General features: G+C 43.4%; 1 protein-coding gene across 1 annotated transcript; it reads right to left on the bottom strand.

Moving 5' to 3' along the window:
* Positions 1-755: 755 nt before the first annotated feature.
* cfap251 (cilia and flagella associated protein 251) lies at positions 756-23581 on the bottom strand. Its single transcript, XM_079567321.1, has 20 exons — positions 23318-23581; positions 21795-21935; positions 20864-20967; positions 20391-20499; positions 19218-19298; positions 18502-18576; positions 18389-18430; positions 18100-18320; positions 15780-15956; positions 13870-14120; positions 11378-11538; positions 11133-11300; positions 10808-10992; positions 10190-10304; positions 7822-7985; positions 6960-7050; positions 5015-5158; positions 3612-3831; positions 2507-2653; positions 756-979 (listed from the first exon to the last, which is right to left on the bottom strand). The coding sequence occupies exons 1-20, from the start codon at positions 23399-23401 to the stop codon at positions 867-869; spliced, it is 2793 nt and encodes a 930-aa protein (XP_079423447.1). The 5' UTR covers positions 23402-23581; the 3' UTR covers positions 756-866.
* Between the last annotated feature and the right edge of the window lie 1041 nt (positions 23582-24622).

Genomic DNA, 24622 nt, shown 5'->3' with positions numbered 1-24622 from the left:
CTGTATATATAAATGCTTCTGCTCCACTCCTCCCCATAATGACCACGCTCGTAGGGAAATCATGGCTGATTTACAGACTCCCCCTCCCCAGCTCTGACGAAGCATGTTCCTAAAAAGGCCATAAGGGCGGGATCTTCACTATAGACTCGGCCCTTGCGTGACGTGTAGCTCGCGCAGCTCCAATGCTAACAGTCCGACCCTCATTAAGTACGAGATTTCTAAAATTCTTCTCCCTTAATTGTAGCTAAACCAGCGTTATCACAGGAGGAATATCTAGCTCTAGATAGTTCAAAAAAAATTGGGACCAGGCTTTGAAGTTGTTTTTAACGTGTCTAAAGTCCAATGCTTTTCAATGGGAGACTAGCGGCGATAGGGAGATACTACAGCAATGGCGGCCCCTAGTGTTGTGTCCAAAAAGCAGAGCTGCATTGCTGAGGAATCCTGCTCTGCTTTTGTGTTTTCTGTCTCTAGAAATCTCCGATCTGGACATATTCCTGCCCCCTGCCCTGTCTACCCAGGAAGAGCACAGTCCTGCTCTAACCTAAATATTTTTTTAATGTGATCATAATTTTACAGCATGCATCTGTTTCCCCTATTGCTTTTTTCCTCCCACTCACTCATTCGTAAACAAAGTTATTACTTCAGAGTTCGGAGGTGTTTTTCTCGATTCGTTCAGACACGAAGCTCCACCGACTGAACACATTTCTCAAGACGGATCATTAAAAAAGTTAAAAAAGAGGCAGAAGTTTATTCCATTTATATCTTTCTGAACACTTGAACATAGGTATGATCTGTTTAAATACAGTTTATAAAGCACTGGACTGTGTTTTAAACGTACGTCACGCAGGAGCTTGGTGGTGGGCGTCTCAGTGAGGGGGAAGCGGTTTCTTTACGTCCTTCGGAGGTGAGTCGGACGCCGTGGAAAAGCCCAGGATTTGAGCTAAAGTTTCCAGCGAGACTTCAGCGGGAACGGCGCTTTCTGCACAAAACACACACACAAGGGTAAACTTAGAAAACACACGTCCTACATGCCATAAAGAGTCCAATGTAGTTACTAAAAGTGGATTTCTTTGGCTGACCTTTGCTGTAAAAAACAAACAAAACAAACAAAAACAAACATGGAGCACTCACAGTAGACAAGAGGCGCACCATTGACAAGCCTCTCCCGGCAGCACGTTGTTCAAGCATCCATTTGCAAACTCGTTCCTCTAGCTGTGGCCCTCTAGCTTTTAGCCCGTAAAAATAGCTTTTTTTGTTTTCTTCATTACAATAAGAGAAACTTCTGCTTTTCACAAGTTTCTCGCTCACTCCATACTTTGTTCCTGCTGCTTCATTACCATTTTGGCTGCATATTTTACTACTTGCAGTTTGTAATCTGCAGAATATGATTTTCTCTTTGGGGTATTTGTGTTCAGAGTAGCAGATAATGGTACACAAGCCTAGAGCGCCCTCTAGAGGCTGTCATAAAAAAGTCGCACCTGAGTATATGACACGCCCCCAGCCAAACGGTGAAAAAAAGTGCGACTGGAAAATACTCTTAGTCCCCGCCTGAACCGAGCACAAAAAAGCTTAAAAAAACAACCTCAAAATAGCGACAAAAGCGAGAATGAAAACGCAACAAAAAAGAGACAAAAACATGACATTGAAGCAATGAAAAAAAGCAATGAAATGGCCACAAAAAAGTGACAAAAACACGGCAAAAAAGTGACAAAAAAGCAACAAAAACATGCTGGAAAAGAAACAAAAAAGCAACAAAAACACAATAAAAAAAGCATTGAAAAAGGGTTTTAAAAAAAGCAATGAAAACACAACAAAAAAGTGACAAAAAAGTGACAAACGTGGCGAAAATACAGCAAAAAAGAGATCAAAACATGATCAAAAAAGAGATCAAAATGTGACAAAAATGCTTCAAAAATGCAGCGACCATTTGACAAAAAGTTACAATCACTTTTGTAGGCCTTAAAGGGGCTAGATGCAAGTTAGCCATTTTATACTCACTACTGCCACCTCAGGTCATACGTGTAACTGCACCTTCTATATTAAGCTCATGCATGACGGCACTTCTGGCCCGAAGTAACACCTTTCTGAGTGACAGTGCAGGATTTTAGAGGCAGTTGTGGTGAACAGGTCTGAGCTCATTCTACACATTAGGACATTGTTGGAACATGTAGGGGGAGGAAAATACTTAATTTTAACATTTTTAAACTCTGTATACTATAGTCCCTTTAACTTTCAAATGAGGCATTACTGTTGCTCTCCAGTTGAGAAGCTTTTAGATTTGGGTAAAGTCGCACTGGAGTAAATAGGCTTCACTTTTTATTATGAAACTGACTAAAACGTGACTAAAACTGTCACATTTAGTAATGACTAAAATGTGACTAAAACTAAAAGCAGTTTCGTCCGAAAACCCGTGACGCTTCTGATACTGTTGAGCTCCTCAGAGTTCACACTGTTAACTGACTTAAATTCCTGATCTCAGCTCTGGAAGGTATAAGAGAAGTCTCACTGCTGCCTGTGGGCGGGCTGAGGTCCGGGGTGCGGTCCGGGGTGCGGTCCGGGGTGCGGTCCGGGCTGCGGTCCGGGCTGTGGTCCTCACTGAGCTCCAGGAGAGAGGAGAAACTCTGCAGCACCTCGTCCTCTGTCATGGTCTCCCCTGAAAACAGCAAACACACAACAGGCTTCAGCTCATGACGCTGATACTGCAGCGAACACAGACTTTAGGGGGAAAACCTTTACATTTCCAAAAATATGTTCAGCAACGAAATCGAAATCATGAACCGAGCCTGTTTTTTTTTTGACATTTTAGTTTTAAAGATTTCCTCTTAGGGATTTTGGATCTTTTTTTTTAAATAAACTATTTTGTAAGTGAAAACATTTGTAAAAATTTAAATTTCTCTTCTTTTTTTTGGTTCAAAGATCAATAAATCACAAAAATACATTACATTTAAAGTTCATTTAAATGTATGAAATGAAATAAAATGAAGCACCAAATTAAGTTGGAGTTGTGTGTAGTTAATGTCATCAAAACAAAAAAAGAGAGAATGGGGGAAAGTGAAGGAAAAGGAAATCTCTGACTGCACTTTGGCTCTGTGGCATTATTACTTTGTAATATGTATTTTGCAAAAAGTAACTCAAAAGTAACTCAAAGTAGTGTAACTCAGCTACATTTTTTAAACAGTAATATGTAATACAAGTATGTAACATTTTTAAAGCTGTAATCACTAATATAGAATATATTAAAATTTTAAAGGAACCCAACACTGCTAAGGAGTGGTGTGGGAAGATATTTGACAAGAAACCTATGAGATGACATCATTGTAATATCATACACAAGCACAAGCTTTTTACTTTGGAACTTTAGACATTTTAGTATCATGAAATTGACTTTTAAATGTCTGAACAACTGTGACTGTTCTCTGGCCTCATGGTGAGGCCTCAGGGCTCTCTCAGACCTTCCACCAGAGCCTCAGTGAGCGGGGATTGTTTGCTCCAAAAGCTCTCTCCCCACTGGACTGAAACTGCAGATTAATATTAACATCTTCACCAGAGGGCCAAAATTGTTCCCTTGTGTAAAATGTGCCTTATCTTGTTAAATAATGTGTTTGCTCTACCTTGGCTCTGCAGCAGCTGCAGCAGCTCCTCTCTCTCCATAGTGGCCCGCTCTCCTCTCAGGAGGCGGAAGGCCTGCTCCAGCTCCTCCTCGGTCGTCCCTCTGAGCGCCGGCCTGTGGTTCACGAACAGCTTTATGAAGTCCTCCAGGTCCAGCTCCGTTACGTAGCGGCCGGTGTCGGCGTAGCGGCTGAACTTCACCTCGTTCAGCATGTCCTCGATCTGCAACACAAGACCAGGACTGAAGCTCTCAAACCGCAGTGTTAGAACGAGGGACAGACTGAAATATTCAAACGTAGATTAACCCCCACCTTAATCAGTTCAGCTTAACCCAAATCAAAAAGCTTCTCGGCTAGAGCTTACTCAAGGCCAGTGTAACGCCTTATTTAAAACCTACAAAAAACAATCTAAACAAATCTTTTCCTTGAGTTGTTGAAATGCTGCCGTCGCTTTTTTCACGTTTATTCAGCTATTTTTTGTCGCACCTTCATCCTTTTTTTGTTGCATTTTTGTAACTCTTTTGTTGTGATGTTTTTTGTTCATTTTTGTGTCACTTTTTTGTTGCACATTCATCCCTCTTTGTTGCTTCTTTGATACTTTTTTCTTGTGTTTTTGTTGATTTTTTGTGGGATTTTTATTACATTTTTGTCACTTTTTTACGTTTTTTTTTTGGTTGCGTTGTCATCTTCATTTTCTTTTGTTTGTTGTCACTATTTTCATGCTTTTTAAATTTTAGATTTGAGTAATGCCAGACTTGGTGCTCGGTTGAGGTGGGGTTTTTAATCTCAGTGGGGCTGAGATGCTCTGAACCCGCCTGTACCTCCTGCTCAGTGGGAAGTGTCCCGCCTGTACCTCCTGCTCAGTGGGAAGTGTCCCGCCTGTACCTCTTGCTCGATGGGAAGTGTCCCGCCTGTACTTCGTGCTCAGTGGTGAAGTGAACCCGCCTGTACCTCCTGCTCAGTGGGAAGTGAACCCGCCTGTACCTCTTGCTCAGTGGGAAGTGTCCCGCCTGTACCTCCTGCTCGGTGGGAAGTGAACCCGCCTGTACCTCCTGCTCAGTGGGAAGTGTCCCGCCTGTACCTCTTACTCGGTGTTGAAGTGAACCCGCCTGTACCTCCTGCTCAGTGCTCAGTGGTGAAGTGAACCCGCCTGTACCTCTTATTCGGTGTTGAAGTGAACCCGCCTGTACCTCCTGCTCAGTGCTCAGTGGTGAAGTGAACCCGCCTGTACCTCTTATTCGGTGTTGAAGTGAACCCGCCTGTACCTCCTGCTCAGTGCTCAGTGGTGAAGTGAACCCGCCTGTACCTCTTATTCGGTGTTGAAGTGAACCCGCCTGTACCTCCTGCTCAGTGGTGAAGTGTCCCGCCTGTACCTCCTGCTCGGTGGTGAAGTGTCCCGCCTGTACCTCCTGCTCGGTGGGGAAGTGTCCCGCGGCCCTCATCATGGTGGACACTTCGCTCAGGGGGATGCAGGCGCAGATCTGCCTGCTCTGCTCCGTCCACGTGCCCTGGTGCCGGAGCTGGATGTAAAAGAAGAAGTCCTCCATCTCCTGCTCCACAAAAACACAGGGACAGAGGAAGCCGTTTAGTTCCACGATTTGTGTTCCGCACCTTAAGGCACTTTTTCAATAGGAAATTACAGTTAAATATCAACAACACCAATATGAGCAACTCCATTGACCTTCGCAAACTCCTGAAGCATCCTGACAGGCAAGATGATGAAGCGTGGGCTGCTTTTCTCCTCCCAAAGCCAAAAACATAACCGGAGCTGTTCCTGCAGTTTACCGTTGTTTGCCAAGAGCTTCATGAGATGAAAATGAAAAAAGCTGTTTCTGTCGCTGGAATATCTGCATGTTTGCTTTGTAAACAGTCGCTCCTCGAGTGTCTGCCACTTAAACCTACCCCAGACTGGCCTTAAAAGCGACGCTCGAGCATAGGGCACAGACGGCTTCAGTTTGAGTCACACTTTAACCCCTTACCACCCGCCTTAAATGAGTGCATTTTCTCCAGTTCGACTTTACCTTAATCTAAAAGCTTCTCGACTGGAGCTTACAGACTTATGGCCTGATCATAACAGATCTTTTGCTTTGCGTTGCTGCTGTGTAATCGTCACTTTTGTCACATTCTTTTTCCTCACATTGTTGCACTTTCATCGCTTTTTTAGCTGTTTTTTAGTTATTTTTTAGTCATGTTTTAGTCACTTTTGTTGCTCTTTTGTGGCTTTTTGTCCCTTTTTGACGCTTTATTGTTTCCATCCTCCTTTTTTATTGTTTCTGTTACTATTTTGATGCTTTTTTTAAACTTTAAGATTTCGGTATAGCCAAACTGAAAAAACTGTACTCGGTTCAGGTGGGGGTTAAGAGGTTAAGATTGAACTCTGATGTTTCAGATGCATGAGCAGCTAGTGCACTGGGCTCCTGTCATTATAGCCAGCAAGCTAGGCTCATATTTTATCAATAACACAAGAGCATGACTAGTCCACATGACTTTGTTGTATATTTTGAATCTATTTCTCCCCTGCACATCGCAACCCAATAAGCCTCGATCTCGAACAGTGGATCTTTACTGGTATGGTGTCAGGTCCCACTGTCACCATCAGATGACACCTGACCCAAAAGTGAATTGATTTTGTCAGACATAATGTAAAATCTGTATTATTGATGCTGAATAAACTTGTAATAAGCCTAAAAAGCTGAAACCACAATTGAAAACAGTCAAATAACAGTCATTTTAACAGACTCAGGTAATGTTTCTATGCTTTTTCAGCAGATACGTATTGAAAGAAATGTTTTCTGGGAAAGGCTGGTGGACCCATTGAAAAAGGTGTCGCGACCCACTTTTGGGTCCCGGCCCACCAGTTGAGAAACACTGATCTGGAGGATATCACGCTGCCATTGAGCCAAAAAGTCACTAACATGTACTTCTCCCCATTGTGACATGTGTCAAACTCCATCAGCATCAGGAAGCGAGACGGAGCTAGCAACAGTAACTAAGGGGGCGGGGCTTTGGCACACAAATACAAACTACTAATATTACAACTAATACTATTAAGTCATTTTACACATTTGTTTTTTCCATGGCAAACCACTGCAAGAACACTGGTCTTAAAGGGACTAGATGCAAGTTGGTCATTTTTATGCTCACTACTGCCACCTCAGGTCTTACGCACAACTGCAGGTTCTATGTTAAGCTCGTGCATGACGGCACTTCGGACCCGAATTATCACCTTTCTGAGTGACAGTGCAGGATTTTACAGGTCTGGGCTCATTCTACACATTAGGACATGGCTGGATCATGTAGGGGGAGGAAAATACATCATTTTAACAGTTAAACTAAACCCAAAGTCCTGACCCTGAAGAAGTGTCCGTGTCGGCCTCCGTCCAGCAACGTGTAGAAGGGCTGCATGTGTGTCCCTCCGAGAGCCGCCGCCGCCTCCAGAGCCCTGTGAGAATGACATCATGAATACCCACAGGTCGGACTAGGGCTTGGGTACCTTTAAAGGATACTAGCCTGGTATCTGGAAAAAAAACTTTAGGTTCTACAGGTATGGAAAAAATTAAAGTATCGAAAAAAATCTTCTCTCTTTAGATTCAAGTTTTGATGCTGTTGGTCCATTAAAGGACATGACTTGGTTGTACTCAAAATATCCCCCCCCCCCATTTTCCCCCCAAAATTTCCTATATATTTCTTATTTTTGCACCCAATTTTTTCCCCTGATTTTTGCTGATTTATTATAACTAATTACCCTCTTTCCTCCATTTTTTGCCCTATTTTATTCCCCATTTCCCCCCTTATTTTTGCCACAATTTCTCCCCATTTTTCACACATTTCTTGACATTGGAGAAGCTGATATTGTAAATTTGCAGATCTTTCTGTTTTCTGGTTCTAGGCGATAAATATTTTAGTATCGGTATCGAAAACCAAGTATCGTTTAAGAACTGGTATCGAAAAACAATGTAAAGGTACCCAGCACTAGGTCTGTCTGACATTTACACATTTGTTGCAAACAGCATAAAACGAAAAACAGCGGGACTTCAAAATGTGCAGAAGTTCAATGATTTAGTGACATTTTAGCCTCGTTTTGGTTCTGATTTAGTATTTTTCCACTCTTGTTTTTCTTACAATTTTTGATTAGACGTAAAGAAATGTATGGTGTAGAAACTGTTAAAAATCACATTATTATAGACAGTTCTGGACGGCGGCGAGTGCGTACTGTGTGGAGACGCTCCAGCTCATGGCGCTGCAGTCGGCGCCTCCCGCGGTCACGACATGGCGGCCGTCGAATGCGGCGCTCAGAGACGACACGCCGGACGGGTGAGCGATCTGAACCTGGGACCTAAAGGGGTTTCCGTCGGCCGGGAGGATCTGCAGACCCACCTGGGGACGCACCAACACCAGTCCAACACAGCAGCAGTGTTAGGAGTTAGGGAAGAAAAAATCCAGCTCCACAGTCCCACCCACTCCCGGTCACGTGTCGGGTCCGACACAAAAAATCCCATGTATTATTAGCACTGACTTTTCGAAAAAGTCAACTATTAAGAGTCTACCATCACGGCGCCGGCTAATCAGCTAGGAGCTCACTCACGGACATGAAACATACAAGGAAAAACAAGTGTCGGTAGTTAGCACTAGGGATGTACCGATCCGCTTTTTTGAGCTCCCGATCCGATCCGATATTTTTGACACTTCATCTGGCCGATACCGATCTGATACAGATCCGATACAGTCTTTTTGTATTATTATATTTTTATAATATAGTATATCCTCCTGTTTGATGTGGATGTTGTTCTGTTATGATTGATTATACAGTTTCTGTGATTTTATTTTGGGAGCATCTGAATTCTGTTTTAAAATGTGTCTTTTAAGCACTTACTTATGTGCTAGACACAATAATAAGAATAAATCAAATGAAATAAATCAAATCAGTATCCTAGCTTAGCGATAGCATGAAGGCCGTGAATCTGTGGTCCTGGATCTGCAGTGGCTCCTGTCTGCAGGTTTACCGCTGTGCTGCAATAAACCTCGAAGCGCTACAGGCTGGAACCGCTGCAGATCCGTGACCGCAGATTCACAGCCGTCTTGTATCGGACCCGTCCAGTCATCAAATCCGATACTTTAAAAAAGCCTGATCGGCTACCGATACCGTTACTGAATATCGGATTGGTACATCCCTAGTTAGCACATAGCTGATTAGCCGGCGTCGTGCCATTAAACTCGAAACGCTAAAAATACATGGGATTTTTTGTGTCGGACCCCGACACGTGACCGGGAGTGGGTGGGACTATGGAGCTCTATAGTAGTAGTAGTATTTAGTAGTAGCAGTAGCAGTAGTAGCAGTAGCAGCAGTAGTAGTAGTAGTAGTAGTAGTACAGGGCTCTAGACTGCGACCAAAATGCTCGCATATGCGACTATTTTTAAAGAATGCGAGTAAAAAAAATAAGTGGTAGCACCTGTGCGAGCAAAAAAAAAAAAGAAAGTCTAATAGGCTTTATGAGGAGTGCTACAAACAACGTTATAAAGCATCTCCAGAGCACTTCTCTGAGAACACGCACGCACGCACACACCCACGCTTCTACTATTATTGAAGAAGTCAGCTGGCAGTTTAGGCTAAACGTTTTGTCCAGGCAGGTGTCCCTGCACAGACAGCAACAGAAGCCACGTGTCCCGACATGAATTAACCTTCTATTACTTTCTGCCAATACGCACTTTCCGACAGTTTATTCCCCATTATTATGTTCGCATTTTGGGGCGGTAGCGCTGCAGCCGAGCGGCGAGCTCACGAGCGTAGGTCTGACAGAAGCACGAGCTCGAGAGGAGGAGACAGGAGCGACTGGAGAGGAGGAGACAGGAGCGACTGGAGAGGAGGAGACAGGAGCAGAAAGAGCTCAGCGGTTTATGTTCCTACCTGAGCTCGCTCTGATCTCCTCGCGGTCAGAAGTAGCTTGTTTTAGAGCGCAAATGTAAAGCTAACGGAGAGCTAACGTAAAGCTAACAGAGAGCGAACATAAAGCTAATAGAGAGCTAACATAAAGCTAACGGAGAGCTGCTGTTATGGCCCGCCCTCTCCCTCAGCCGCAGCAGATTCAGCTCCTGTATTTTATTTAGGCTTTAGGCTAAAACAGGTACTTTTTGCCTGTGATTAATATGGTCTTAATTGGCAGTAATACATAATTTTATAAGTGAATATCCTGCAAGTGACAGTGATGTTGCAGATTTGGAAAGAAAGAGACAAACAATTGTCAAGGAAGATGAATAATAATGGACTGAAAACACAAAATTAAAGCGAACAATGCAAAAAAATATATAATAAAATTATATAAAATCACTATTAATATGAAAAACTCAATTTTAAAAAGTTTTAACATTGTTTAAATCATTATTAAGATCAATTATTAGTGATTTTGAACATGTTTGTAACGGTCCTTGTTTTAATTTATTAAAATGGTGAATTTTTATATTGTGTCTCGAGTCTGCGCGACCAAAATATTGTCTGTGCGACCAAATGAAAAAGTTGGTAGCACCAGCGCTACTAAAATAAAAGTTAGTCTGGAGCCCTGTAGTAGTAGTAGTAGTAGCTGTACCATGTCCCGTGTGGTGAAGGCCATGTAGTAGCTGAGGCTCTGCTCTGGTTTAGTCTTGGGCAGGACTTGGACTCTCTGCAGGGGAGAGCCGTACGTCGGGCCGAGGATCAGCTTCCTGTAAAACAAAAACATCACACATGAGGCAGAGCGGCTGAGAACGGCCTCCCACTAACGTGGAACGACCTCCTCCAAAGTTTTCAGAGAATGGATTCACCGGGTGTCAGGAGATACCATGTGCGGTGTTGTGTAAAAGCAGTGTTTCCCCTACCATTATTTTGACAGAGCGGGCCGTCCCGCCACTAACGCCCCCATCCGCCCTCTCAGGACAATAGATAGCCTTTTGTTATGCAGCGCCAATCTCCGATCGATAAAACGAGCGTCTTTAGGAAATCCGTTATGCCAAACCATTCCAGGTTTTGTTTTGTGAAATACTACCCTGCTCAATCCAGTCCGAGTCAGTGTTTTTTATTGATCCGGTCCGCATTTTGCGCTCAAGTACCGTGCGGCAGACCGTGGTCGTGGTTATTATCGGACAAACAGGGGCAGAGACAGGAGCTGCCGCTACAGTGTGAGTAAGTTTAATATCTAATAGTGGCATCTCAATAAAAGATGGGTGACCTGCTCATGAGCGTGGTGCTGTTGATGAGCCTCAGCTTGTACTGGTCTGTGCTCAGGAGGATGAACTGTTCGGTGCTGAGCGGGGGGTACCAGCTCATGCTCAGGGGGACCGCTCTCTGCTCCACACGCTCAGTCGACAGGAGGGACAGTCTGGGCCCACTGCTGCACTCCAGGTCATACTCCACCTGGAAACAACAACATCTCTGTGGGTCAGCTTTAGCATGACGCACTCAGCTCTGGTTGCTATGTCGAGGTCAAAACGAGACATCAACTCAGCTGATTCATTTGTTTAGGAGTGAATTCATGAAGTTAAACAGAGGCGTACCAGTCGGCGGTCCTGTCCCAGAGACAGCAGACGGGGCTGAGTGGAGTCCAGCTGCAGCCCGAACAGGAGGCTGCGCACTGGGGCGAAGTGAGAGCGGTGACGGCCTAAACTCTCCCACGCCGCGCTCTCAGAGACGCGCCGGAACACGGTCACCGCAAACCCGTCGTCCTGCAACAGAGCAGAGCCACATCAGGACTGAAGCGCGGCTGTCACGGCGGACAACGCGGGGCTGAAGCAGGACTCACGGCCGCCGCGAGGTGCAGCGCGTCTGAGGAGAAGCTGAGCAGGGCAATGGAGTGTCTGCTGAAGCGGAGACCGTCCTGTGGGTCACTGTGGGGGTCACTGTGGAGGCTGGAGTCCAGGAGGTGCACACAGCCAGAGCTGAGGCCCACCGCCAGCAGCACGCCTGGACACAGCAACACGTGTCATGGTTCGTTTATCTTTGATGTTTGAAATAAGCTTTGGTTATGTGTTGGTTTACAGTGCCCTCCTGTGGCGAGAGTTTTGTTTGCTTTTCTGTAGTTGAGGACTGTCAACTGCCAGAGCAGAAAAGCGGCCATCTTTAGTGTTGTTTTGGATCACACAAGGCTGTACGTTTTTGTTGGTTCCTAAAAAAGTGTGCTACAGTTAGACTCATTCATTTGGTAAAACTAAATGTCACCTTTCTTCTTGCTGCTGCATTATTTTCGGCACATGTGCCTGTCGCGCATGTGCTTGGGCACCGCTGTTGAAGAGCTACAGGCTACATCTAAACTCGAGAAAACAAAACATGCTAATGACACGTTTACCCCACAAAACTGCACATTCAACAAAACAAAGCCTACTTTGAGTGGCATTTACGGATAGGAATGCACTTTATGTTGTAAACCAACAATAACCAACAAAAAAGTGTGCTTTCTAACGACCCGCCGTATAGTTCGCTGTATATGTGAGGAACCCAATAAAAGTATAGAGTATTAAAATGACATTTAGAATAGATAAAAATGTGCGATTCATGAGATTAATTGTGATTAAATATTTTAATCGATCACTAAAAATATATATTACTTTAACTGAGGAACATAACATATTACTTACACAAAATACAGAAACATATTAGTTACAGTAAGTAACTCAAGTTACAAGTGCATTTAATGTATGAAAGAAAAAAATGCCAAACTCCCCCAAATCAAGTTGGACACTGATGTATAAGACCTGCAGTTGTGTAATGGCTTGATGGCATAATTACTAGTATTTTTACTTCATATTTTGCCAAAAGTAACTCAGAAGTAACTCAAAGTTGTGTAACTCAGTTACATTTTTGAAACAGTAATATGTAATACAAACATATTACAGTTTTAACACGGTTGTTATACACTTAGAATATACAGTATTACAATTTAAAGGGGGGGTATTATGCAAAATCGACTTTTTTCAAGCTTTACATCATGTTATTTATGTCACTCCCTCATTAAAAACATGCCTGAAGTGTTGCCTTGGCACATTCACGTATTTTTGAGTAATCTGTAAAAACTCTGATGGCGGCCATTTTAGGGATAGGTTTGCCTGAGTCCTCCTAGGAACGCCCCCACCTCCTGGAGACGCCTCCGAGCTTTCGTCACCAGCCGAGTAACCAACCACTGCTCCTCAGCATAACCCCCTCCCCACTGATGCCACAGACAGCGTGTGGAGGGGGCGTGTCGGAAAGGCTCAGAGGTTCTTAAAGAGACAGAGGCCTATTTCAAGACATTCACTACAGCCATTTTGAGAGAGACATTTTATACAAGGCAGTTATTCTAATTTACTGCATTGACAGACCAACAGAAGGTTTGGTCATCATTGTAGTGTGATATAGACTGGTGCTGTGTGACTGAAAAAAGCATAATACCCCCTCTTTAAGGTAACTTGCCAGAAACATTGGCTGTAAAAATGTTAGCATTTAGTTAGCAATATGCTAATTGATTTGGTTAGAGGGATTTTGGATCTTGTTTAAAGTGCATATGACAGGTTTTAAGGGTTTTGAAAATATGACTTATTTAGATGGATAACATCCGTTGCAAGTTCATCTGTTGCATAATTATTTTATTTCTGTGAAGCAGCAATTTTAATGAAGAAAAGTTGGGCAGAAAAGTGACCTTTTTTTGAATTTTCAAGCTGCTGACAGGAAGTGACAGGGATAAAGGTAAAGTTCTAGAGCAGTTTGAGTCACTCCTTTCCCATTGACTTGACAGTTTAAAATTGTTATCCTTCATCTATGTCACTTCCTGTCAGTGTTCAAAAAGGAATTAAATATTAAAATCATACAAATGTGGTTGTGTGTGAGCCTGTAAAGTGTGGAGTCTGTAGGGTCGACTAAAGTGCAGATGTTGTTAAAGAGTGGAATGAAAACGGCCCTAAAGTTTAGTCCCTTTGTCTGCACATGCGCCCTGTGTATATTTCTCCCGTCTTTAGCCGCTGCCGTCTCCCACAAATTAAATGATCATATTTGGATTACAGCGTCATCTCGGTCACAGCCTTTCATGCTACACGTGGACACCAAACATGTCAGTATTTGTGAATGAGTAAGCGTGGGAAAGACCAGGGAGCGCCGTCATGTTATACCGCTCGCTAGTCGCTAACGGGCAAAAATGTTATAAAATAAACAGCGTAAAGGGAGAAGTGGGTCTATTTCTCACTCTGACATTAAAAATAAGAAGTTAGAACTCGGTGTTGCACCACCTGGGATATTGGAAAGCTGTGAAAAGTCTAGAAATTTGACCTTGTGGATCGTAGGTGACACAGGTGATCTGCTCCTGCGCGCCAAACCGGCGGCGGCTCACGGTCCGCTTGGAAGCGGCGTCCCTCAGTTTGAGAAGGCCGCCATTGTTCCCGGTGACCAGCAGAGGGCGTGAGGGGTGGCAGCAGAGTGCGTGGATGGGCTCGGGTTCCTCGTCCAATAACGTCCGCACCTCGTCTGTCTCTGCGTTGACGTGGACCACCTGGGGGCCCGAGCATGACGCCACAAAGTTCCTAAACGCGGGAGAGAGACTGCGGCGTCACGAGACTACGGAGGGAAGGTGCAGAACACATGACCAGGGCTGGGGACCGCTAAACGATACCAGTCTGTTATCGGAAAGAAAGTTTAGGTTCTACTAATTTAAGCATCGAAAGCAGGAATAAAAAAAACAATCTTCTCTCTTTAGATCCAAGTTTTGATGCTGTTGGTCCAGGAACAGCATTAAACAGCGTGACTTAGTTGTTTCAGCTCAAATAAAAGATTTTTTCCCTCATTCCTTTCCCATTCCCCCCATTTGGCTCTTTTTTTTTTTCTTTCCCTATTTGCCCAATTTTTTTTTTTTTTTTTCAAAATTGCTTTTATTCTTCTATTTTTCCTCAATTTATTACAAAATTTTACTTTTTTCCCCCTAATTTTTGCCCCATTTTTTTTCAAATTTTTGAATACTAATATTTTCCCTAATTCTCCCCCGATTTTTCCAATTTCTCCAAATTTATTTTGCTATTGTTTTCCCTTATTATTGCTAGCCTGGGAATCCCCATGCTGCTGTGTGCGCTCGAATCATTTGGAACTTCACAGCAGTCTGGGGACCGTGGCCAAAATCTTCACATGGATTTTAGGATCCAATCACAGAACGAGGAGGGACGGAAAGAAGATGACGCGCTATTCGACATATGGGCTTGTAGTTTATTTACGGATAAAAAAAAGACGTTTATTTACAGATCCAACATGACAGCAGTGACGCCATCTTCTATCAAGCTTTAGATCTTTTTTTAAATAGTTTAGCTCGAAAGTTCACAGCAGGTACGTCATACGTCATCGGATACAATGATATGATGGCTGTGGCTACTGCAGACACATATGAGAGACATTCAGCCCAATAAACAACTATGGATGATCGTAAACCACACCTCTCCTACCAGAAAATTAATTGGTGGTCCTCAGACTAACTATTACTTGTGATATTTTGTCTGGCGATAGCCAGGCTATATTATTGCCATAATTTTTCCCAATTTTCTCAGTTGTTCCCCCAAATTGATTCCCTATTTTTCCACACATTTCTTTTGACTTCAATTGTGCTAATTCCATGTTTATTCCCATATATTTCTCTTAATTCCCACGGAAAAGTTCCAGTTTTGCAACTCTATTTAGTACAATGATTACAGTCACATTCAAAGTGTGATTCCTGTAGATTTCCCCTTTAAAGGAATAGGCCACCGTTTTTACATACATTGACGAGTTCTTTAGGACCTGTCTGGTCTTCATCCTAATAATACCAGGAGTAGTTCGAAATCTGCGCAGTAATCTTCACTTTACTGTGCGGATGCCAAATTACTCCTGGTATTATTACACCTTACAATATAGTTCCCCCTTTTATCCGCTTAGAAAATCCACATTGTTTAATTTTGTGTAATTATACTTTGTAGTGGAACACTTCACGTAACCATATTTAAATAGGGAAAACGTGGAAGAGCTTGGTAGCTTCTATCTTGACCTGTTTTGGAGCTATAGAGGAGAGAGGGAGAGGCTAAATGCTAACGCCGTCTGCGCTGTGTTTACGTGACTGAAGGCACGGGGGAAGATCAGACAGGTCCTAAAGAACTCGTCAAAGCTAAGGTAAGAACATATCTCAGTATGTAAAAACGGTGGCCTATTCCTTTAAGGCTCAGTACCTGATGAACAGCTCCTCCTTGCGGATGGGGCAATCCTGGAGCAGACCTGCAGAGGCCTCTGAGGAGAAGGAGATGAAGGAGACGGGGTCCAGGTTCATGTCGGGGAAAAAGGCCAAGAGCAGAAACTGACGGCCGTAGAACTTCACCGTCCCCTCGGTGTCTCCGGTCACCAGGTAACTGAGGGAGGACACACAGAATGTATCCAGAGAGAAACACACAGTTCAAGTTTCTGTTACGCAGTCATGTGACACTTGTGATTTTTGGGTCACTTCTTTTAGGCTATATCCACACAAAGACAAAACGTTGTTCTCAAACGATGGCAATAAAAACTATTCTGATTCTGATTTTGAAATAATGAACATCCGCTGACTGGCTGAGCTTCAGTCAAGCCCAAAGATATTTAATAACACTCTAGATTGGACACGACGCTCGCTGATGTGGCAAACGTGGCGGCCATCTTGTAACTGGCCGGCAAGGCTAACCCCTATAGCGACCAATGCAAAACCAGGAGCAACATTTTCATTGACCTAACAGCAGAATGTGAGAAACACTCATTGTTTGTGATTGGTTTATTACTTCTAAGTCTCGTTTCTCAGTCAGGATCAAGTCATTTCTTTGTAAATGTCCTGTTTTATAGTCGTGTTGTCAAGCCGTATCAGTATTGTTTTCTGCATTAATGCCCAGGGTTCAGTGGTCAGCATTCACTGGGTCACTGTCCCATGTTCAATAAATATTGGTCATGTAATGTTAGAAAGAACATAAATACTGTTTCAAAGGGACAATACAGAGTTTAAAAATGTTAAATTAATGTATTTTCCTCCCCCTACATGTTCCAGCCATCTCCTAAGGTGTAGAAGGTTAGTGCTAGATCGTATGCTCGGGAGGGACGGTCTGCTGTGATTTTGTATAGGTCTATGAGTTGGTTTGTCTAAAAATACAAATAATCCTAATCCTAACCCTAATCCTAACCTCAAGGTTAACCATTTCCCTGGCCCTAACCTTAATTTGTGTCATGATATCTCACGTTTTCACAGCAGCTCACGTTTTCACTCAAAAGGGTGTTATTTCGGGTCTGAAGTGCCGTCATGCATGAGTTTAAAGGGATATTTCATGATTTTTGACATAGAGTGTTGCTGGTACCTGGAGATATTTTTTTTGTAATTCATGCAGTTCTTTTGTTTGAAGAGTTTCGTGGCGCTAGGCTAATGCAAGGCTAGTGCATGTCTATGGTATCAGCTAGCCTGCATTAAAAACAGTCTGACTCGCTCCACAGAGCACCTGAGGCAAATCACTTATAACACCAGACTAACCATAGAAATGTCTGTGTCGATAGAATCATTTTAACCATTTTGCATTTAAAAGACCTTATATTTGAGCAGCATCAGCTTCGTGGTTGTAGAAGCTACGCAGCGGTGGAGTGATCTGCTAGAAAATAGTCCCTCAAAATGCGATCATTCATGTGATGCAAGGTCAGTTATATTATAAAAATTACATAATATCGACACAGACATTTATATGGTTAGTCTGGTGTTATAAGTGATTTGCCTCAAGTGCACTGTGGAGCGGGTCAGACTGTTTTTAATGCAGGCTAGCTGATACCACAGAAATGCACTAGCCTTGCACTAGCCTAGCGCCACGAAACTCTATAAGAACTGCATGAATTACAAAAAAAATCTCTCAGCAACACTCTGGATAACTAGGAAATGAGGCCCTATGTCAAAAATCCTGAAATATGCCTTTAATATAGAAGGTGCAGTTGCACGTATGACGGGCGACGGTGGCGCAGATGGTAGAGCGGGTCGTCTCATGATCGGAAGGTCGGGGGTTCGAATCCCACCTCCTGTGCACACTGCCGTTGTGTCCTTGGGCAAGACATCACCCACATCGCCCCCAGTGTCTGCGTACATTGGTGTGTGAATGAGAGCATGAATGGGCGAGTGGATCCTTGCTGTAAAACGCTTTGAGTGCCTAATGTAGGTGGAAAAGCGCTTTATAAGTTGAGACCATTTACCATTACCTGAGATGGCAGCAGTGAGTATAAAATGGCAAACTTGCATAAAGCCCCTTTAAAGTAAGAAACAAATGTTATATTTGATGTAAATAGAAGTGACAAATGCAACAACAAAAAAATGCAGAAACCTTATTTGCTTGCCAGATATGACATAAGGTCAGTCACAATGATCAAAAAGTATGAAATACATACATTAGATCACATTGCACTGGGTTAGAAGGGCCAGGCACACAGAACTGTCTTACTATGGCCATGTCTCGAGTCTGATTAAAGATCTTTGGGTCATGCCGGTCTCTGTGGAGCTGTTACCTGTCAGTCACGGTCATGACGGTGAACGGCGCCTCCTGCAGGTGACACACGGACACCTTGTCCTTTTGCGCAGTCGCACCCTCGCTCACGTCCCACACCACGACGCTGCCCCCTGTGGTGGCCGTCAGCACCTGCGCCTCGCTCCAGTGGAAGCCCGTCTGCACCAGAGCGCCATCCGCTGCACACATGCTGCCACTGCGGCCGGTGTCCTGCCCCCCACCCTGCACAGCGGCAAAACACACTCAACAAACTGAGTGGCTACTGTGAATGAACCGTGGAGCTGACAAACCTTCCTGAGCCTGAGGGCGAAGCATGAAAGACTCTTTTGCTCCTGGAATCACAGGGACAGAAGAGTCAGTGCAAGCAAACAGTGGGAGGATGTTTTGTGAGGGCAGCACTGACCAGAGAGTAGAGCAAGACGTGAGAGCAGCTGCAGCTCAGCAGCTCCGAGCCCGACGAGTTGAACACGATGTGCTTCTGGAAAACACACACGGCACAAGAAAATGTCCACTTTTCCACCACGTTACTATGTTCAGGGTTTATATATGTATATATATTCAAACTACATTAAAAAGCATTTACTTTGACTTGCTTAGTAATGCTTTTTAGTAAACACCAATACAAAAAGAAATAGGCATAATTTCATGTTGCAAGATTTGGAAATGAACGCAACAGAAATGTAGGAAAATGTGTATATTTAAGTGTGCTGTAGTCGAATGTGTTTTGGAACATCATTTTTGTATTTTTGTAGTAAAAATAGTTAAGCAGTGTCATTACTTTCCCCATAAGTCTCGTTTTAATGACATTTGGGACCTTAATTGCTCGGCAGGAACCCTGGGAAGTAAAGCAAAAACAAAGAGACAGCATCTTCTAACAATGCAATGTAAGGTAGTGAGCCGGTAGATTCAAGATTTTTTATTTGTGAAACCATGTGAATGGTAGTTCTGCTTCCCGATGGCCTTGTGCATGAAACTGTTCTTCATTCGACTGGAACTGACCCGTAGATTCCGCAGTCTCCTTCCTGAAGCCACTACCTTGAGGAGACTGTGTGATGGGTGCGAAGGGTCCCTGGCGAAGACCTCGCTACGACCCGTGAAGGTGAAATCAAACAGATTTACCTGAAAGCCATGACTGGGGTTGAGGTCCAAACAGCACACGGGCCTCTCTGCGTCGTTGGTCCAGTCCCAGATGCACACGTGCTGCAAGAAAACCATCATCCTTCAGACATTCAGACGAGCTATGGGTAATGGTTCAAGACATTCTCTGAACAATGATGAGTGAATAAAACAGGTGCAGGAAACCACACGAAACCTCTTTAACCCCCACATCAACAGTGTCAAAATGGCAACATAATGAGACAAAAACGAGGATGAAAAAGCCACAAAAGAGCACCCGAAAAGTGACAAAAAAGTGATGAAAAAGTGACAAGAATGTGACAAAATAGTGGGGCTGGGACGATCCCCTTTTGTCACGATCCGATACGTATCACGATACTCAGGGGTCGATCCGATACATATCTCAATTCAGTAATTATGATTGTTCATCTTAAAATGTGTAACAAGGGTGTCCAAAGTTTATAAACCAAATGCCATTGGATATTTATTTAAGTGTTAAGATTGAAAAACGCATTAACACAAAATGTAACAAAGTGCTGTTACTGGAAAACAAAGGAGTTTATGATAAAAATGCTCCAAACACATGTATTGAAAGTATAGTGATACTTGATAAAGTATTGATACTTGGTATTGCAGCAAAAAGTACTGCGATCCAAATCCGATCCGATATTTTATCCCAGCCCTTCAAAAAAGTGACAAAAAGGTGACAAAAATAGGACAAAAATAATGAAAAATAAATAAATAAATAAATTTATTGGCTATAATGTACTACTTTTAACAAGTGTTTAGCCTACAGCCATTTAGCAGTATAATAATCACAAATTCATTTTTATCAAGTCAGTTATTATTATTGGCGAGCCCCATTTTAGATCGATAAGGGGGCGGCGATGTCCCAGGCTTTGGGAATGGCTGGGCTCGATGACCTGGACCCAAATGAAGGCCGTTACTGACCGTCAGCCTGTTTCACTTTAATTGTTGTTTTCAATCAATGCTTTGCTCAACAGTGTTTTTGTCTCACTCCAATTTCTTCTTGTTGTATTTTGAAGTTCTAAAGTTTTGACTGAGATTGTATATTGTATTGTTATTTGTACTATGAAATAATCTAAACAGGTCCCAGGAAGATCAAGGGGTTCCTAATAACCAAATAAATACTGGCCTCGGCTCTGTCTCACTGACCTGCATTTGCCCCGTGCCCAGTGTGACCAGGAGTTTGGCGTCCTGGGAGAAGGCCAGGTCGGTGAGGCCGTCTTTGGGGTGACAGTCGCACAGCGTGCACACGGGGATCCTGAAACCAGCACTTAGGAGTTAGAACACATGTGTAAAGTTCAAATGGATTATCCTGATCAGTGATGGAGTAAATGTCGCGCTGTGATCGGAACATTCACAGAGCAAACACTTGTAGTAGTACACTTGTAGTAGTACACTTGTAGTAGTACACTTGTAGTAGTACACTTGTAGTAGTACACTCGTAGTAGTACACTTGTAGTAGTACACTCGTAGTAGTACACTTGTAGTAGTACACTTGTAGTAGTACACAGTGGCGGCGCCAGGATCAAACAGTAAGTTTCCAGCAAAAGGTGGCCCACCCGTAGCACCACTTCTGGTACCGGGAGGAACTTCGTGGGTGTGTTGGTTGTATTTGGACGTACCCGGAGTAGGAGTCCCACACCAGGACCATGGGGCTGGGGTCGGCTGTGGCGATCCAGCGTTTGTCCTGGCTCACACACAGAGCGCACAGGTTCCTGCTGTGCCCCTGGAAACACACCACAACATTAGGCTCAGGTACTGGTCAGGCTCACGTGACATCACAACAGCCCAAATATCCTACAGCTTAAAACACTGGTGTTTCGGACAGTTTTATGGCTAATATCCATCTAGTTAGTGGATGCAAATGAACACATTATTCACATCACATTATTTTACATTATTTTATCATAAAGATGTCCAGAAACCACTGCAGGAAAAGGAACATGGAACAGGAGACATGGCGGCTGATTCTCAATTGCGAGGATCCTCGACGCCTCAACCACTTTGGATGGAATCCACGTGTTCACACGCCGCCGAGTGCTGTTCGTCACTTGGACGCCTCGCTCCTTCGGCAGCTCCTCCATATCACTCATTTACCAAGGATGCACCTGCGGATCCTCTGCTGCCGCGGAGAGATGAATATTACCCATAATGTGTGAATGTAGTGAGTGAGTGGCTGGAGGGGCCGATGGCACAGACTGGTTGCCTCGCTTCCGTCAGTCTATCCCAGGGCAGCTGTGGCTACAACAGCAGCTTACCACCACCATGAGTATGGTGTGAATGGATATTGCACAAAATTGTAACGCTACTTTGAGTGTCTGGGAAAAGCGCTATATACGACTAATGCATTATTATTATAAGAACTTTAAAACCACTTTATAAACAGTTTTCTAGCTTCTTTGATCTGTATTTGTGAAACACATATTGATATTTTACGTGACATGACGCAGTCGGCTCCGTTTGGAGGAGCCCACCTCCAAGGACGTCAACGAAGTGGACTACTGAGCAAGGATCCTGGCGAGTTTAACGGCGGTCAGCCCAGGGCAGACTCACCTGCAGGATGTGCTGAGAGTTGGAGGTGTGGTTGTAGATGACCCCCACGTTAGCGGCAGCGTACAGCACCACCTGCTGGTCGAGGTCCTGCAGCGTGAGCACAGGGAGACAGGGGGTCCGACCGTACACCCATTCCAGAGTCTGAAACAGGGAGAAACTGGGCTTGGACTGAGGCTGTTGGCCCCTAAGACTCTACACTGCAAAGGGTTCACACACACACACACACACACACACACACACACACACACACACACGCTGCCCCAAGTCAGATTTCACACTTTTTACTTTTTTTTTTCAAATATTGTATTTTTGATGCCACAAACACCAAAAAATAAAAAATCTGTGCATATTTCAATTCTTACGTTTTGCAAACATTCCATCAAACAGGACTGAGAGGAAATGGATTTGTTTTGTTTTTTGTCATGTGACACAAACGCTTCCCGCTAACGCTAATGTCAAACTGAAACAGCTCATCTCTCCTGCTGTCTCCTACTTTTCTACTGACACACACTCGGCAGGGTCGTCTTGTGATCGGAAGGTCGTGGGTTCGAATCTCAGCTCCCGCAAATGCACACGGTCGTTGTGTCCTTGGGCAAGACGCTTCACCCTACTTGCCTCCAGTGTCTGCGTACACTGGTGAGTGAATGGGTGACTGGTTCCTTACCGTAATGCGCTTTGGCCCTGATAAAGGGAGAAAAGTGCTATTTAAGTTGAGTCCATTTACCATTTAACTGTTGAGAAATAATAAGTGGGCCCTGTGGATTCGTTTATGTCCGTGAAGTTCATGCTCTTATATTTGTCCCACCTATAATGTCCCACTATTTGAATAAAGTTAGATCCTCGAGTGTTTTTTCTGAGTCATTGAATGAACTGTGCCTGCTAAAATGAAGCCCTTAAAGGAACAGGCCACTGTTTCTCCATACTGAGCTATGTTCTTACCTGAGCTTAGACAAGTTGATGTGTACCTGTCTGGTCTTGGTGCGTGTCCGTGGAAGAGCGTGGTAGCTTCCAACTTTACCCCTGTTTGGAGCTATAGGAATATATTGGGAGAGGCCAAATGCTAACCACATCTTTGGTCTTTTTGCGTGACTGAGCGCACGCACAACGACCAGACAGGTACATATCAACTTGTCTAAGCTCAGGCAAGAACATATCTCGGTATGTAAAGATGGTGGCCTGTTCCGTTATATGTCAACAGTGATGTCTTTGCTTAATGTTTCTGAATTTTAAGAAATGATAAATGCATTTTTTTTTAAATGTACACCACTGCGCCCTGACTTTCCAGATCAGAATACTTTGAAACCTATTTCTATCTGTGTGTGATTTGAAGGTGACGCTTCAGTGCTGATCACGTAGCTAAATATGAATTTCTCATGTCTGTCCCTCCGTGTCCCACCGCATCACAATGGCGACCTATTTCAGGTGGTCACCCTGGTGCTGAAATCAACATTTAATTTCTTTGCAGCAGTAATTGTACCAAAACCGACTTAAATAAAGCATGTATAATAAGAAGCCTGACTTACCAACGCGTGAGTCGTGTCGGGAGTGTTGTTCTTGGAGAACAGCGTGTCTCTGGTCGCGGAGTAAACTTCAGACTGTCCGGACATGTTTAGCTAGCTCGCTAACACTCCGCCTCGTTTAAATCTTATTTTACACCTTTCTAACTTCGTCCACGCTTAACCTTGCATATTTAATACATCACCTGGTAAAACAAACCCCTAGCCACTGTTGACGCGCTAAAACTACGGAGAATTTAGCACAAAGTTATGTTAGCAGTTAGCTTTTATCACGTGAGTTTGCGGTAACCAGGCAACGGTTGCCTAGAGACCCCATCACTAAAACCACGACGGCTTTTGCATGTATTGTAACTACTAAATACAGAGATATTTAGTAGTAACTGTACCTTTATAGTAGTATTATCACACTGCACTTTTTGTTTGTACTTTTTCCTTATTTTATAAATGCACAAGACAATGCTAAACATAAATATAAATCTTTTACGGAGGGACTGTTTGGGTCACTACTTTTCACTACCAGTGTTAATTTTGACAACACGTTTAAGTTTTAGTCTTAGTCTTACACCTATTAGTTAAAATACACACTACGTTAGAAACATTTAGCCGAATTAATCTAAAATGTAACAGCTAGCACGTCAATGTGTGATTGACGTGCGACGTGATGTTACGTCTGCCTGAGATGACTGACGGCGGGAATTCTCAAAATGAGCAAATGGTGAGAACAAAAAAAACTTTTCTCACACATTTCTTTGTAATTTTAGATCATCTTTGGGGTGTGGTGTGACTCGTATGTACACGGTTGCTAACATAGCCTATTTAGAGAGGTTGACATTTATTTTCTTCCGGCAAGTTCAATAAGATTGCACTGTTTAATGGGCATTATCCCGCTTGTCCTATGGTGGTATATTTAAATTTATGAGCCCACCAACATATCTGCATTCAATTCAATTTAGTTATGAAATGAATGTTTATTTAGTTATTTATTATTTTACACAAAGGCTGAAAGTGAAGTTAAGTCGACGTAATTCAGATCCACCAGAGGGCGCCCTTCCACAGCAGAACAGCACTATCGTTCCCCTTGACAGTCCGGAGACGGGATAAATTACTTTGTCCTGCTTCTATTTTGTAAACACAATAAAATATAAGCTGCCACCATTTTTGAATTAAAGTGTTGAAGATTTCATTTCTATTTCGATTAAAAATGTACATACCCTCTGTCTACGGCTAATGAGGACTTGGACTACAAATGTACAGGGTCGGCGCCATCTAGGGCTAGGTACCGCTAAACAGGTCTGGTATCGAAAAAAAAAA

This window comes from Gobius niger (genome assembly GCF_951799975.1).
Source record: "Gobius niger genome assembly, chromosome: 1".
In the NCBI taxonomy this organism is placed as follows: domain Eukaryota; kingdom Metazoa; phylum Chordata; class Actinopteri; order Gobiiformes; family Gobiidae; genus Gobius; species Gobius niger.
Note: the sequence above shows the minus strand (reverse complement) of the source record. Positions and strands in the feature narration are given on the sequence as shown.

Coding starts and splice junctions, on each gene's coding strand:
- cfap251 (XM_079567321.1), bottom strand. CDS start 23,401: ATGTCCGGACAGTCTGAAGTTTACTCCGCGACCAGAGACACGCTGTTC. Junction 20,500..20,863: donor GTGTGGGACTCCTACTCCGG/GTACGTCCAAAT, acceptor TGCTGGTTTCAG/GATCCCCGTGTGCACGCTGT. Junction 10,305..10,807: donor AGCACCACGCTCATGAGCAG/GTCACCCATCTT, acceptor TTTGTTTTACAG/GAAGCTGATCCTCGGCCCGA.